General features: G+C 35.9%; 1 protein-coding gene across 1 annotated transcript; it reads left to right on the forward strand.

Moving 5' to 3' along the window:
• Nucleotides 1-1,371: 1,371 nt before the first annotated feature.
• On the forward strand, nucleotides 1,372-16,778 carry arpc2 (actin related protein 2/3 complex, subunit 2). Its single transcript, XM_088930097.1, has 10 exons — nucleotides 1,372-1,658; nucleotides 3,779-3,813; nucleotides 7,207-7,319; nucleotides 9,969-10,014; nucleotides 10,161-10,347; nucleotides 10,612-10,705; nucleotides 11,301-11,427; nucleotides 13,048-13,148; nucleotides 14,111-14,211; nucleotides 15,993-16,778. Exons 1-10 carry the CDS (start codon nucleotides 1,585-1,587, stop codon nucleotides 16,015-16,017), a joined length of 903 nt encoding a protein of 300 aa, XP_088786223.1. The 5' UTR covers nucleotides 1,372-1,584; the 3' UTR covers nucleotides 16,018-16,778.
• The last annotated feature ends 227 nt before the right edge of the window (nucleotides 16,779-17,005 follow it).

Below are 17,005 nucleotides of genomic sequence, written 5' to 3' on the forward strand. Positions count from 1 at the left end.
CATGCATATGTGTGTCTACCCTGTGATGGGCAGGCATCCCATCCAGAGGGTAACCCTGCCTTGGATCTTCCACCTTTGAGTTACGTTAGTAATAATTGGCTTTCTGTTCATTGATGGATGAAGGCACTACCTTCTGAAAAATGACAAATATTTTGATGAGATCTCCTATTTGTGTTCCCTGCACAGATAAACCATCTATTCATTTTATAACTGCTTCTTCCAGTTCAAGGTTGAGGGGAAGCTGGAACCTATCTTGGCAAACAATGAACACAAGTCAGGGCACCCTGGACAGGAGACCAGTCCATCACAGAACAGACATACAAACACATTCACACTTACACCAAGAGCTATTTTTTTCCAGAAGCCAATTAATCTACTAGTATATTTTTAGACTATGGAATGAAATCAGCCACACAAATACCAGGAGAACATTCAAACTCCACACAGATAGCACCTTGGTCCTGAATTGACCCCAGGGCCATAGCACTGTAAGGCAGCAGTGCTAACCACTGTGTCACCATGTTGTCCATACACAGACCATCCCAAAATGTACTAATAGTATGTATTACTGTAAAAATATATCATACAAAATTGAAATTATTTTCATTTTAAAAATGGGATTATGGCAGACTTTAAAGCTTCCTTTTTGCTGAATAATGTTTGCATTATGTGTTTTTTGTCTTGCAAATACTAAACATGTTTTGGGGAATGAGTGACAATTTACTATTTAAATTATGAGTTAGTATCTCTTTTTCTGGTTTTTAAGGCTTTAGTTGGGCATTAGGTCTCAAGGGCATTAAATCAGTTATTGTGAACAAAACCAGTCTCTATTTTGGTGTCTGCTTGACTCAAGTGATTCATTGAAGCACAGAATAAGCAGTTGTTTCATAGATTCTAAAGGCCTATGAGTAGAAATCCTACCATCTTGTGATAACCAAATATTCAGTTTAAAATCACAGTTCTCAGTAAAGCCAGCTCAGTACTAGCCAGGTAACACGCAGACAGTAAAAAGCTATATATGCTGTAGAAAAGGATCATTTATGTTATGGAAGAGAAATACTAGTTTATAAAAGCCTGTGCAGAAAGCACATATGTGTCCACTGGTTGAAGCAAATGAGCAGAATCTTTCTATTAAACATTCAACGTCTCCAGTAACTCAAAGGCTTCTTTGTATGGGTCCTCGGTGTAGTATGTGATATTTTAAGCTTTTTCGGTTTTGTTTTATCTCAACCTTTTACTGGTATTCATACACAGTACAATAAGTACGAATAGATAACTGGGGTTATACAACAGAATATTTTTATTGCACATACACTTATTTTAATATAAATTATGTTAATTCGGGGATAAAAACACATTCAGTCATCCTGCTGCAAATTGTTTTACTACAGGCATAGTTGCAGACAACCTCACTGGAGGTCCTTGGAAGACAAGCGGAAGTGCCTGGGCGGAACCGCCTTGCAGGGACGGAGAGAATAAGAAAGATTGTGGAGAAGAGAAAGAAAATATTGCAATTTAATTAAAAGCATTTTTTTAAAAAAAGTACGTCTTATATTACGATTTGGGAATTCATTTTCAGTCGCCATGATTCTTCTGGAAATCAACAACCGTATTATAGAGGAGACGTTGAGTCTGAAATTCGAGAGTGCGTCCAATGGGTAAGAAAATGTAAATTAAAAATTAATAATAAAATGCTTTGTCTATTAAACATATACAGTCTGATCGTGCAGTGTTTCTTAAATGAATCTTAAAATACTAGGTTAAACGCAGCGGCCTTGCTGGGAGTGTTCATAAGTGATAACTGGGGTGTGTCTTTTTTATCTTTGTTACAGGACAGGAGTGAAGACTATCGTTTAAGATATAATCTATTTAAAAGTGGTCTAATGTCAAGAAATAATGAGAGTTCACACTCCTGCAGTTTACTTAATGGCATTAACTGTCGCTGGTTGGTGTGGTAGTAATAGTCGAGATGCAATAAGTACTTCAACATCCGGCCTAAGTTAGAAAGCGGAAAATAAAGTTTAAGCCTACTGTTGCTCTAACTGATGACTATAAGTAATGAGAGCATTTTACCCTCTTCTGTATATAAATACAAAGACGTATTGTTGTATTCTTCAGGATTTGTAGATTAGGAGAGCTTTGAATCGCGACAGTGACACCTCATTACAGAGGTAAAGCTGCAGTGACAGCAAAACTGACACCTCACTAAGACGAGACGGGTCTAACACCACCTAACAACACAACACCAGTCTACATATTACTTTACATCTCATAATTGTCATTGTCACTCATTGTTTTTTTTTATCGTCGGAATTCGTAAACTTAGTCTCATGATCGCTTTTAACGTATGACTTCCGCATTTAATGAATTGGCAACAGGCGCAGTTTTACATATTTGTGGTCATTTGGGTCTTTCGAGCTTGGAATTCTTTTTTTATTTAATTTTTGTCATTTCTTTCATAAATGATCGTCAAATTTGCCACTTGCTTGGTGGAAGCCCCCTTCTTTGCCTATGCACTTCCGCATTCCGGAGTCCCCTTTCAAGTCCAGGCAGGGGTAGTCATGCCGGCGAGTAGCACATGCAGTAGCGAATACCAAAGTGCTTCACCTAGAGGAGAGCACCTCTAAATCCGCCTTCATCCCCCGCTGAAGAAACGGGGAAATGTAGAGGGGACCTGATTGTGGTGCTGTTCGGATAGTGATTATCTGCTGCCATACTGAGACTTTGGCTTGAAAATTAAGTGTTCGTGGTATATAAAAAAAATCCCCGTAGAAAAACAATGTAGGCCATAAAGTCATATATTTCATGCGTTATCTGGTTTGATTTTTTGTTAGTGCATGGTGCACGGCAAAAACCTTATCGTTGCTCAAAATACCGCAGTCTTTTGTAACAGTATATTGTGTGAAGTGTGTTGCATATGTTTTATATTTCTGGTATCACTGAATTTTATTTAGTTGGAAATCTTATGGATGGTGTGTGTTCCTGGAAACCTTGATTATTTTGCAGAGACTTAGTTGCTTTTGTTTCACTGGGAATGCTGTTTAGAACACAAGGTAATGTGTTCCTTGGCAGTCACTGGTTCACTTTTGTGGGGATGGAGAGGAAGTATACATATCATCTGTAATGATGCTGTTCAGGTGAAATTCTGTTGCAGCAAGTGCAATTGCATAAAATAAACTGCATGTGGAAATAATGCCCTTGAAAAGAAAAATAAAACAAATAAATCTGTTTCAAAGAAATAAATGGTTAGTACTTTAGTTGTAATTTAACTCGATGTAGTTTTAAACATATTTGTTTAGAAATATTTTTTAAAAATTGAGTTTCCTGCCTTTTTTGTAACCTTCCTTGCACTATGGTAGACTGAGAAATCCAGTTTAGAACAAATTGAACCAACTCAATCTAAGTAGCGAAATAATTCTACTTTCTGAATTTTTTTATGGTAGGAGGTAGCTAAAGCATTATTGTTTAATAAAACAACTTAAAAACATTTACAGATGATGACCTAGGAGCATCCCTGGAGAACAGTCTCCATTCTAAAGAAACATGCCAAATTATATGCTAGGGGCCAGAAAAACATTTTTTAAAAGTGACTGTACTGCAACTATCGTGATTCTTAAAAGGACGAGTTAGTTAATACTTCTACCACATTTTGCAAAATGATGCACCCTTGATACGAGCTTTTGAGTTTGCAGTCTGAGTGTGCGTCTATAATCGCACACATTAGCACAGAGTCTCTATTGTTAACGTAACTGATATTATACTTCTGTTTTATTTTCAGGAACAAACCTGAGGCAGTAGAAGTAACATTTGCGGGTAAGTGCAGTTTGGTTCAACATGTATAACCTTTGCCTTATGTAGTGAAACTTTTTAAACGTAAAGTACTCTTTGTATTTTTGCCTCTAACAAAAAAAACATCCCCATTCCTCATTTGTCCAGTGACACCGAGACACATTATTTATAAACTCTTATAAATGGTGCATGTTGTCCATTAGAAAATTATCTCTTATTTAATGTGGTTTTACGTCTGGAATACAATGTTCTTTATTCACATATAAGACTATAAGAAAGGTTGCACACAAGAAGAAGCCCTGTAGCCTATCTCGCTAGTTCAGAAGAGAAGTGAATTCTAACATTTTCTCCAGCTGCTTTTTGAAGGAGACTTTTTGAGGCTCTGCCACTTGACTGGAAAGTATCTTCGATGCACCCACAACTCTTTGTGTAAAGAAGTGTTTCCTCTTCTCCTTTCTAAACGAATTCTTTTAGTTCCCAGTTATGCCCCCCCCCTTTTTGTTTGCAGTTGAGTTTGTAGTAGTCCCTCTGGGTTGAGCTTATCTATACCTCTTTTGGTTTATATCAACTATAACCTCTCAAGCCTCATGCAACATTTTCATTTGGAAAATGCAGCCATTTTAGTAGAATAAACATTCTGTTCTTTTTTATTTCGCCTACATTGAGTCTTTGAAATAAACATTTAAATAGACGATATTAAAAGCATTTAACTACAAAAAGTTTAAAAGGTTATAAAAAGTGCTTTGCAAGCTTAAACCACCAATTATGTTTTATCTCACATGCCAACTACGTGGTCAGTCATCCCTCCCTTCATTGTAAGTGGAACCTGGATTTGTTGAATTTAAAAAACATTACATTACTTGACTGCACCTATAGTTAAATGTATGAATCATAGATTTTGGTGGTGTACAGTGTAACACGAGAGCTCCAAGTCTGAAGAATTCTTAAAATTATTATCTCATTGTAAGATTATATATATATAAATATTCTCACAGGTACTGTATGTTTTAACACATTTTCAGAGTAATTTTTGGTCTCAAATGAGCAACGTGTTAAGCAAACCACTTGATAAGAAGGTAGTGTCGTAACCTGTAATTTTGTAGAACAATTATGTCCAGCTCCCATTTAACTTATGATTTTTCAGTCTTTCATTAAAAAAAAAATAGTTCAGAACCTTTTAGAAACTCCCTGTTTAGACTCTAGACTGAGGTTCATACCATTCGCGGTTGCAATAAAGCCCAGTCCATCATACAGGATCCCAACCATCCCAGCCACAAACTGTCCTTCCCCCAGCACTCTGGCAAGCAGTACTTCACTATTAAAGCACAGACCACTAGGCTTAAGAACAGCTTCTACCCTACTGCAGTACACATCCTCAACAGCTAACTGCAGTGCCTCAGACTCAATGCATGTCAGCACTATCCCTTTTATGCATGGTCTGCCATGTTTTTTTAGTACTTCATATTTATTGTTCTGTTATTATTTCTTATGTTAGTAATGTACTGTCTACATTGTGTATGTTCTGAGAGATCAGCACAACTAAGAATTGCTCTACTCTCTACTCTACTGCAGTTAAATTGAGCTGCAAGTAGTTTTTTGTGCTTTGCTAGAGAGGTCTGGTAAGAAGTGGAAAGTTATTTGACTGCTACAGTACATCTGGTTTATAAACCAGTGGTTGAATTGTATCTTAGTACACAAGTGTTCTATTTGTCTGCTGAGGCTTGAGTCAAACCTGAGTAGTGAGGCATACACAGAATTGCTCTCTATATATTTATTACACATTTCATAAATAGTAGACTGCATAATCGTATTTGATGTCCTACATGGACGACTACTGCAGTGTCGGTCATCATGTATGGAAGGAAGCTGCTGTTGCAGTGCTCATGTATGCATACCTGAATGAGCATGAACTTTGGAATTGAAAGAAAGGGTTAGTCCTGTTTACATTTGTTTTAGAAAGAACTGGAGAACTGGTAAGAGATTGAAGTGTGTATAGAAAGAGTTTCTAACCTTCAGTATTTTAAACCCAAAAGACATGCTGTGTAAGGATTTTATCTAGTTTAGAAAAACACTCTTTAAAAAAACAAGACTCTAGACTAAGGATATTGAGTTCCTATAACCTGTTAGCCTTTGAAGTCTTTGAAACAGAATTTCTCCTCCCTGAGGTCTGTGTGCTGTTTTTTATCCATCTCCAGCCTGCAACAGACATGTTTTTCATCATCTATAAATCAGGACTTAAACTGGTATTTAAAGGTGATAAACACCTTAATCTCTTTAGGGGCTTAGCTTATAATTAAACAGTGACATACATTGAAGAAAATCTTTGATACAAATATAAGCTTTCATTATTCATATATGTTAACATATTCTTGCTCCCTAGTATTGTTTAAAGGGAACAACTGCCAGAACTAGTTAAATTAAAAGGGGGTACAGTTTAATAAATGTATTAGGAACCACTGTATGAACTAGTTAATAAATGGAAATATATAGACTAAGGCCATTTTGGAATAGCAGCAGACCCACTTTTGTAAGCTGTGGCAGTTAAAAGAAATTGGTGTCATAAGGAGACATGATTTATGTCTCTTTCTAAGGCCCTTGTCATCACTGCTTTTATTTTTGCTACTCTCCCTTTTTTTAATCATCTGAAAATTTAGCTAGTTTGGTAACCATACCAGAATCTATAGTATAGCTGAGAAAGATTAATGGACCTGAAGTGGATCCCTTTGGTACACAGCTAGTATAAATTGGCCCATTTAGATGTTATGCCCCTTCAGATGACTGTTTTCTGTAATGGGTATGCTTTTCTTTCTAGATAACTCAGTTTCAGTCTATGTGCATATATTACCTGAAATCGCTTTGTCTTTCAAAGGTAACCATTTCTGCGAAGGCTTTGTAAAAGGTTCCTTGGTTCAAAATAGGAAATCAAAATATGTAAATATGACATTTTTAGAGTTATTAACTGTGCTTTTTCAAAGCCCTTTTTCTAACTTACACACCTTTTGTTTTTTCTGCATACCTCTTAAAATGCATTTATTTGTCAAATATTCTTCATTCCAGCATTTCCATAACTATTCCAGTGACACAAATAAGACTGATTGGTATATAGCAGAGGTGTCCAGTTCCCAGAAGAGCTGGGAGAAGCTCATTGACCCAGTAATGCCAGTAACAAGCTCAGTAAGAGCTGAATTGGAATGCAAAGCTACAGACACACTGGTCATCCAGGATTTCTGATAAAGATTTGTAGCCCTTTTCAATGCTCTTGTATGTGGGTAAAATACTTTTAAGATTTAAGCCTCCTATAGTGTGCATTTTAAAACTCCAGAAAAGTATGCAATCACTTTTCTATATCTTTAAGAGCAGTAGATGAGAGCAGCTGTTCCACTCTTTAAGGAGATGTGTCCATTTTTCTTTCTCTAGATTTTGATGGTGTTCTCTATCACATTTCCAACCCTGGAGGTGATAAAACAAAGGTGATGGTCAGCATTTCCCTGAAGTTCTACAAGGAACTGCAGGAGCATGGCACAGATGAGGTATGCATTTCTGACATCGGCAGGTTAAACTCTTATATCTGATTGGACAAGCCACTGAGGGCAACACATCCAAAACAATGTAGGCAGTTAATGAGTTCTATGACCTAGTTTCAGTCAGAGCTTGGTCTGAGTTTGGGTTATGTCACAAGCCGACTGTGACTGATATTCCCCAAGCGGTGTTTCCCATGTGGCAGAGTGCCACCAGGGTGGAATTAGATCTCCAAAGAGGGCTTGGTTTTCATTTTAAAACAGACTTGCCCCAGTGCTATAGATATGCATTAAAGTCCTTTCTCTTGACACTGACTCTCCTGTTGGGCACTGTGGAGCTCATAGCATATCAAATGGCAAGTGGATTGGGTGGTAGGTATGGTGTTATCTTCCTAGCTGAATGGGGGTAGCTTGATGGGTATAAAATAAAAATATATAGCTGGCAATTCCAAATTTTAAAATAACAACACAAATGAACAGATCTGTCCATTTGTTTTTGTTTCACTATGAGCATCTTCTTTTTACCTTTGCATTTCAGGCAGATTACTGATTGAATAATTTGTCAAAAAAGAATTTATCACAGCTCTTAGTAGTGTTTATTGTTTTATCTTATTCCATAAAAATATGTAAGAGCTTTTTCTCAGAAAAGCCACCTGTTTTATTGTCAATTTTTTACATCAGATTTAATTAAATATATGAGTTGTCTACTGCCTATTTGTACTGGGAAGTACAAGTTCATTCTGTGTTTGCTTTATAGGCAAACATACACTGCTCAGTTTGGTAGTAAATAATATTATTCCCAATAAATTTTAATTTCTCTCAGAGTAACGGATCATAGTTTCATTTTATAAAGTTACTATACATAACTTGCTTAGCATGATCTCAATATAAAGAATTTGCTGAATGTTTTAGCAAAAAGCTTACATTCATTACTTTCTAGGGAAATTGGTAATTGAGTTCTCACTTAATTTAATATTTAACTTAATATTTGTAAATAACAGTGTTCAGTGGCAGCACTTTTTTGTGATTCATATTCAGAGCTACTAATTGTTGGTTACATTCAATTCGAGACCTCGTGCTATATGCTTCATTTTTTTTCTACTTGTTTTAGCAAAAGAGCCTTGGTCTGAACCACACTAATTAAAAAAAACAGTCTTTATATAGAGTTCATCAGTACAAGAATAAGGGAGGACAATGACTGTTTCTAATACTACTCATTAGGGGGAGAGACTGCTGCAGTGTCAGAGTCACCATGTATGGAAGAAAGCAGCTGCTGTGGTTTCTCACTAAAACAGGAAGTTCAGACTGAGTCATTTCTGACAGAGGAAGTCCAGGGCCTCAGTCATAGTTGCTAGCAATGCATTAATGTCTGAAAAAGATTTTAAGGTGGTGCTATCTTCTACTATTGAGGTCTTGGAAAGCACTGGTTGGATTTAAAGAGCTAAAAATAGATCTACTACCTATACAAGATTGCAGTGTTCTGTAGTGCTCTGAAAGTAGTCTTAAACCTTCAATATCTTAAGCAACCTAAAAATTAAACTTTGCATTGATTTAAGTTTTCTTCACTGAAGGTTTGGGGTATGTTCTTCGGCTGGTTAGATCCTTACTTTTGTCCATAGCTGAACCTATGTAAATGTGGTATTTTTTCACTACTTTACTGTTATTTTAACATGTTATTTTTGACATGTGCTTGCCAAGAGGAAGTGCTTAGAAGTATTGTTGTGGGACCAAAGTGAGCTGCCTTAGACATCAGATTATTTTATTTTGAATTCACAAACTAAATATTCACCTTCCTCTTTGCTGCATGTCACCTCAGTTATATCACTGACTCTGTAAGTAAATTGCATGGAAATTCTATGCAAATGACTTATTCGTGTGCGTGCTGGCTTTATTCAGAATATAGCATGTTTCCTGTTCATTTAAACCCATGTGAATTATTCAGCTTCAGCTTGAGATGTTGTATGTTGTAAATTAACCATATCCATGTTCTTACTTGTGTTTCTGATTCATTTTCTTTGTTCTGGAGATCAATATTATTTTATTAAGATGATTATTTCAGTGGTGTTTTCTCTGAATCAGCAACGTTTCTGCCTTTTACGTTTCTGTCCAATATACCAACTGGCCACTTGGATCACTCTATACTAATTTGACAAAATACAGTTCTTGACCTTAATCCAGACCACATCAGTTAGTATTTCCAGTCTTCTGCCTTTATGATCCACCATAAAGATATATGTTTTGGCTATATATATATCTTATTAGAAAACTCAGTAAGCATTCATAAGATTTGTTTTTAAATGCTAAGCAATTCATTGCATCAGGAATTGTACACACTTTCTTCCCATAAGATCCTTTTTGAGTTGTTAATTGGATTATGATGTTTTTTTTGTTTGTTGCTTAAATTTTTAAAACCTGAGTGTTCTAAACTACTGTGGACTACCATGCATTTAATGGCCATTTAATTGCAGTTCCTGGACAGAATGAAAGGAACTCTGTTTTCAGTGGACACTTGAAAGAGTACAGAAGGATTTAGTGGATGAAATACCATTGTAGTCTTCCAAGTATCCACTGAAAACAGAGTTAAAACTAAGAAAACCTTGGTATTGTTAATCTCTATTATCTCTCTTGTGGAACCAACTGAGTTTTCTTTTTTTCCTCCAGCTGCTGAAAAGGGTTTACGGAAATTTTCTGGTGTCGCCAGAAGCTGGTAGGTCCTAGCGACTCTAAAATTGTGCATTAGCGATTTTAACCATTTTAAATTGGCATTTTAATTTTTATTAAGAGCTATTTCTCTGTCTTATGTTATCATTTGGATCAGTGCAAGCCAGCGGTTTTCCGTCTTCTGTTCTGCAGGCTACAATGTCTCTCTCCTGTTTGACCTGGACAATGTCCCGGCCAGTAAAGACGAGGTGATCCACCAGGCTGGCATGCTGAAGCGGAACTGCTTTGCTTCAGTCTTTGAGAAGTACTTCAAATTCCAGGAGGAGGGCCGGGAGGGAGAGAAGAGGGCTGTTATCCACTACAGAGATGATGAAACCATGTAGGTGAAAGATCTGAAACATCCTGTTCATGGCAAGATGTATTTAGTTCAGGACAGTCTTGAGCGAAGTTTTAAGCGAAAAGGAAGTTGATGGTCTTCATAGGGAAAAATAATTGTATTTCTTCATGCAGAAATTGTATTTTGAGGGAGCAGTTTTGATTGAGTGGCTTCATGCTGAAAACGTGCCGGATTAATTTCTGTTTTAACTTGTCTGATTTCTCTTTTGAGTCATAATTGCACCTTTCTTTCTATACATCTCACCAGGTATCTTGAAGCAAAGAAGGACAGGGTGACAGTGGTTTTCAGCACAGTTTTCAAGGATGATGATGATGTTGTGATTGGCAAGGTGTTCATGCAGGTAACCTAATGTTTCATCTAACCTGGAATGTACCTTTTGCACTTGATTTTCACCAAGGCCTATACAGTTAAAGTTCCTTGTGTTACCTTCAGTTTCTTTTTTTTTATGGTTGTCATATTATAATGCATCTGTGTCTTAATTAATTTTAAAAAGTCAGACATACTCTATGGATAAAAATGAACCAGAATCATAGTTTAAATTTTCTAAATTCTAGTTCAAAGCATGTTCCTTTTTAATCTATGCATGTCATTGTTGTATTCCTAAAACTTCAGGCTTTTTAATATATGCCAAAAAATGACTCCTGCTTTGGGACAGTTTCTACAAAATCTTAAAGATATTTTTGGCTAGTGAAATTGATATGCGTAATTCTGTACAGATCCTTTTAAAAGTCTTTATGGGAACTCACAGATTTGTAAATAAGAACAAATCTCAAGCAGACTGGCCAAGAATCAGTAGCTTAAAAGTGCCAGAAATTTCAGCCATATTCAGGAAAGACTCCAATGCCCATGTCTTTTGATTCTTGGCTATTTCTGTCCATTTTGGAAGTTTTATGTTGCTGAATACTTTCCACTTTAATTTCTTCATATGGGAATAGGAGTTTAAGGAAGGAAGGCGTGCCAGTCACACAGCTCCTCAAGTCCTGTTTAGTCACAGAGAACCTCCTCTTGAGCTGAAGGACACTGATGCCGCTGTCGGAGATAACATTGGGTACATTACCTTTGGTAAGGAGTTTGCACATCTTTGTATTAGTGCTTTAGATGTAATAGGTCTGGCATATTGCAGGTTACCGAATACTATGTAAGAACCTCTGCTTTAACTCTTTAAAAAATGTTTTTGCTAAGTATGTTTCCAAATGGTGAATAAATGAAATTTCCAGATGCACAGAAGTTGTTTGCAACTTTTTAAAACTTTGTCATATTTCCATTTTTTTATGATCTGTAATTCTGTTGTGATTTTAAAAGCTGGATCGGTATGTGCATATAATTAAACCTTTGCTATGCATACTCTGTATTTCTTCAGAAACTGCATAAGCATAAATTAACAATGAATCTAGCATGTATAACAGGTTAGTTGAGTGTAATGGAGATTAGCCATATACAATTTCTTTGCATTAGGAATTCGTCTTTTCTGCATACCCCAGCTTGCTCTCCATGAGACACATAGACAGGGAGAATCAGCCATTGTACAGCGCCCCTGGAACAGTTGGGGTTAAGGGTCTTGCTCAGGAGCCCTTAACCCCAGGCTCTGCTGGCCACGGGATTTGAACCGGCAACCTTCCAGCCATAGGTGCAGATCCTTAGCCACAGAGCCACCGCTCCATAGAAGCATATATGTAGAATTGAATCATAATAATGCATATGGAACAAGTAAAGAATTATTCCATGTTTAAAGGAGAAGAAAGGAAACACAATGTTATGTTTTTTTCTTCTCTTTTCAACATGGAATAAACCTTTACTTGTTCCTTTGCAGTCTATGCACAATGACACAACAACCTACTTGAACTAATAAAGCATATGACTACTTTTTGTTATGTAAAATAATCAAGAAATTAATAAAGAGCAAACATTAAACAAATACCTTATTGAATTGTGCTGCAGAAGTTCTATTCTGTTTGTATGTAATGGGGTGAACTGGCAGTGTTCATTGTAAGGATTTTTCTTGTCATCATTAATTTATTTGTCTAGCTGGATGGTGTGATATTTCTAATGTACATGCATGCTGACACCTTCCATTGTGAATAGTGTTCTGAATTATGAATGGAGCCATGCTCTGTTCCTTTCAGGTTATCTTATCCTCCCTGTACTCTGAAAAATATTTCAGAGGGAACATGTAACATTATACCCAGCTGTTCCTTAGCATTCATGCCACCATTTAATCTCCCTGCTGTTTAGCTTCGCTATGGAACAGAATTGTTTGTGTTGACAATACAAAAAGCTTTCTATTCATTTTGAAATGTTTGCACTGCTACAAGACAAAATATTGCCACTCCCAGATGTGTAGCTGGGAGTAGAAACAGCTGTTACACTGGTCTTTGTACTGTATTTAAATTTTGCACAGAACACAGTCAAATATGAATCAGTATGCTAAAAGATCTTGTAAGACTAACAGAAAGATTCAATGTGGAAACTCTTTAGGGCACCTGCTATGGTGATTGTTATAGTCTAGCCTAAATTTTCATCCTTTGGATTTGTGTTATCCCTGCATGTATACAGCACATATTGCTTCTTTTGTTGTTGCCTCCAACACACAAATGGTTGGAAAAGCTGTTTTCTTTGGTAATATTATATTTTAAACTTTTAAGTTTTGCTTGGCAATTAATATGTAAAACTTCCACCTTTCAGTCCTCTTCCCTCGGCACACCAATGCAAATGCAAGAGACAACACCATCAACCTCATTCACACCTTTAGGGACTACCTGCACTACCACATAAAGTGCTCCAAGGTAAAAAAAAATCCCCTAATCCCTTTAAGAAGTATTTGAAAATACTTTGTCATCATGAATAAACGTTTGCTCATTTTTAACTGTCTAGTTTCCTGATCCTGGGGTTTCAGAATTAGCCCTTTTTCAGAAAAGGTGCCAAGTCAATCTCTTGTAATCGCTTGTGCTACCCGGCATTGATAATTCCACTTTATTGTACAAGCTAATGTGTGTGTATTACTTACTAAGCCATAGAATGGTCACTGGTTTGTTATTGTTTAATATTCTTGAAATTAACAAGGGGTTGTTGAAGCAGGATTAGGAGGGAAAAAACAGCATTAAACGTGTAAAGTTTGTGCTGCCAAACATATCTGGAGTTAGGGTGACCCCTTAATTGGTATCCAAAGTACTTTATGAATTTCTTAAAAGAGTTATAAGAGGAGTAATTTATTGCTAATTCTGTCTCTTAGAGCCTCCATTTTGTAAAACAAGGCTTGTTTCAAAGTGATATTCATCTTGGCATGCTAAAATCTCTCAATATAAGTTATGTTTAATATACTGTATAGTTGTATATAGAACTGCAAGCCCAGTATACCTATACAGTGCATATTTCTTTAAAAGCACAGAATACTGATTACTGTACTGCCTATGGATCAGTTGGGATAAAACTATAATATTTAGCACTAGAAAGACTAAACAGTACAAATAAACTTAACAGAACTGTCGTGCATGTTTTTTTTATGCGTACGTGTGCTCTACTGCACATCCAGAAAGAGTTATAGTAAACTTCTTTTTCTCTTTTGGAGGATCCATTCATGAACCCATAAAATACCTGTAATTACAAAGAGGTTTAATTTGTTTTTAAACATGAATGATATGAATGACATTTATACCGGAATTTTGAATTTTTGGCAAATAGTGTCTGCTTTTCCATTAGGAAAGGTCTCTTCCCTTTCCTTTATTAAAACATTGCTTCACTGTTGCAGGCCTACATTCACACACGCATGAGGGCCAAGACTTCAGACTTCCTCAAAGTACTCAACAGGGCTCGACCTGATGCAGAAAAGAAGGAGATGAAAACCATTTCGTAAGTGTTGTAAGAGTAGAAATGAGTTGAACAAAGAAGTCATTTTTGTCTGGAAAACTTTGTGGGATATACGGGAAGACAGGCATCAGTGTATAGCAAGCTGAATTTTCATACTACACTGGTCTATTTTTTTTAGCAGAAACCGCTTTGCAAAGTGCCAATTCCAGCTGTAGTGTTATACTAACTAAATATTTGCTTTTTATGAAAAGGTGATGTTAACTGCATAGAGCAGTGCAGAATGGTGCCTTTCTTGGGTGTCCCTGCAGTGGCACACCTGTCACGATGAACTTTACATCTGTGAAAGTTCTAAAGATTTTCCAACTTTACCATGCAAATAAGTGGCTTTAAAGAACAAATAAAAGATAACTCTATGCTCTATGCTCAGTAGTGTGAAAAAATATTTTGATTAAGGACTAAGTTCAGAACTGTAAACATAAAATACAAAGGAAATATTGTTTTTTTAACATATGTGGTACATTTGTGCAGTAATATTTAAAATAATTAGCCAGTTAAGATTTCACCGTCTGTCTAATCAACTGCTCTGGCTGTTGTCTTTCTACAGTATCACCCTGTTATCCAAATGCTTTTAGGAAAAATTGCAAACAAGTAGTGCGTTTCAAGCTTTTACAAAAGTCCTGAGTTAGGGAAGAAAGATACACCAGTAGACATTTTTGCCATGCTAACAGTAACAAAGTACAATAATTGAATTTTAGTACATTGAAATCTATTAGAAACCCACAATTACCTGGACACTTTATTGTAGTAAAGTGCAGCTTAATTTTCACTATATCATTTGCAATGCAAGTAAACATTTTTTCACATGATTAACAGTGTACTTTTTTATTGATATTAGAATTGGGAGTGGCTATAGCATGTGGGCTGTAAAGGAGCAAACTATGGTTAATTACATATGGAAAAGTGAAAAGCAGGAAAAAAGTGTTTGAACTGTGTAGTTTCTTCAAATAGAACCTGGCACACAAAGAAACCATAGTGTTATTTTGCCTTTTTACTTCTCATCATGTAAGTGGTTCCCTTTTTTATTGACCAATTAACAAATTGTACTTCACCAGTCTGGCATTTACAGTTTTGTTTAAAGTAGTATTAGTATAGTTCTTATTCATTTTATTTTGTTTTCTGTAGTACAAAATGGGTTCTTATGTTTCTGGAAGATCAAAGAACTCCGCTGTTTTGAAAATGTATTTGGTCTTGTCCTTCTCTGTTAATATTTACAAAAGGAAGTTTTGCATTAGTCATCATTAAGGCATTGCAAAGAGAACTGCTGGATTGACACTGTTAGCATATCCAGATCCTTGTTAATACCTGAAGATAACCTGTTTCACATCCTGTTTTAACTGATCTAATATTCTGTAGTCTTGTTGGCACTGTTGCAAACGACAACATTTTTTTTTCTGGGAAGGATGGATTGGTTGTATTTTTTTCAGTTTTGTGTGACATTTCATTTTGAACTCGTTAGGATTTCATATTGTTTCTTAAAAGAGTACAGATTCTGTCTGTTCTTGTGGTTTAATTAAGTTGTTGGACAATAATGACTACTAAAGTAACATCATTAAACTTTCTGTTGCTCCTATTTGGAGCTGGAACATGCCTTCTACTCAGTTAAAGTATGTCTCTGCCCTTCACACGCTTTAAGACTGTCAAACACCATAATGTTGCATATGTTTTTGCTTCCTTTTGAAACAAAGAAGTCACACAATATATGCTCTACCTACATTTATTGTAAGCGTATTTCGAATAGTTTAACTGTGGCTTTGTGTTTCCAGGGGCAAGACTTTTGCTGCTCGTTAAGAAGAGAACACAAGCACCTCGGCCTGTTTTGTCTTCAGCATCAGTACTATACTTCCTTATCTGGATAAAAAGCCTTCTTTTTGGCCAGCACATTCCATTTTGTAGAAGCTGGGAATTTGCAAACAAAAAAAAGAGGGAAAATGCATACCTTGCTTTGCATAATTATAAATAAAAAAATGATCTTTTATTTCATTGGACATTTGGTATTTTGCCTTGCAGCCTACATCTGCTGAGAACTAACAGTGTTCGCTACAAAAATGCAGTATCCCCTTCTTTTTCTCTTTATATCTCTGCCTGGAAGAATTGCCTGTACCTGCGGGGTTTGCAATCATGGTAAAGAATAAACTCGTATTAAAAAAAAATCTTTGTCTGGTGTACACCATTAAATTGAAGAGTGCGATATTTCATATTTTTGAGTTGGTAAAAAGAACTGACTTTTAATTTAATTGTTTTACATTATGTATTTGCTTCTGAGATACATTTTTCTGAAATTATTCCTATCCATAGGAGATTGTGGTACAGTATATTGTTCTTGGGAGATTAATCGTTCAGTGTGAAAATCTTGAGAATAAAATTATCAGTACTGTTTTTTAATGTAATTGTTTGCAGTGTGATACAGAAATGTAACAATGTTCCAGCTTGTAATTTTAAACTGTAACAATCTGCGTCATTTTAGATCAATTTCAGGTGAATTATGGTACTATTTTGTTTTTTTGAGGTCCCTATATGGTTTGCTTGAATTAAAGCTGTTTTCCAGAGAACACTTCCTAAATCTCTTTCTCTCTCCTTGGGTTCATAACCTAATTTGCTCTTCTGGTTACCAATGCATTTGTTTTGGTATGCCTAGTATATCATGGCTTTCTTTTATTAATTCAATTATGGTTTTTAGTCTGAAATACTCAAGTTATAACATTGACATAGTTATGAAATATAATTTTACATTTATAGAGAGGACTTTTAGTTCTTTTGAACTCATTATTATTCTCAT

Source organism: Atractosteus spatula, chromosome 13 (genome assembly GCF_055471065.1).
Source record: "Atractosteus spatula isolate fAtrSpa1 chromosome 13, fAtrSpa1.hap1, whole genome shotgun sequence".
Lineage (NCBI taxonomy): Eukaryota > Metazoa > Chordata > Actinopteri > Semionotiformes > Lepisosteidae > Atractosteus > Atractosteus spatula.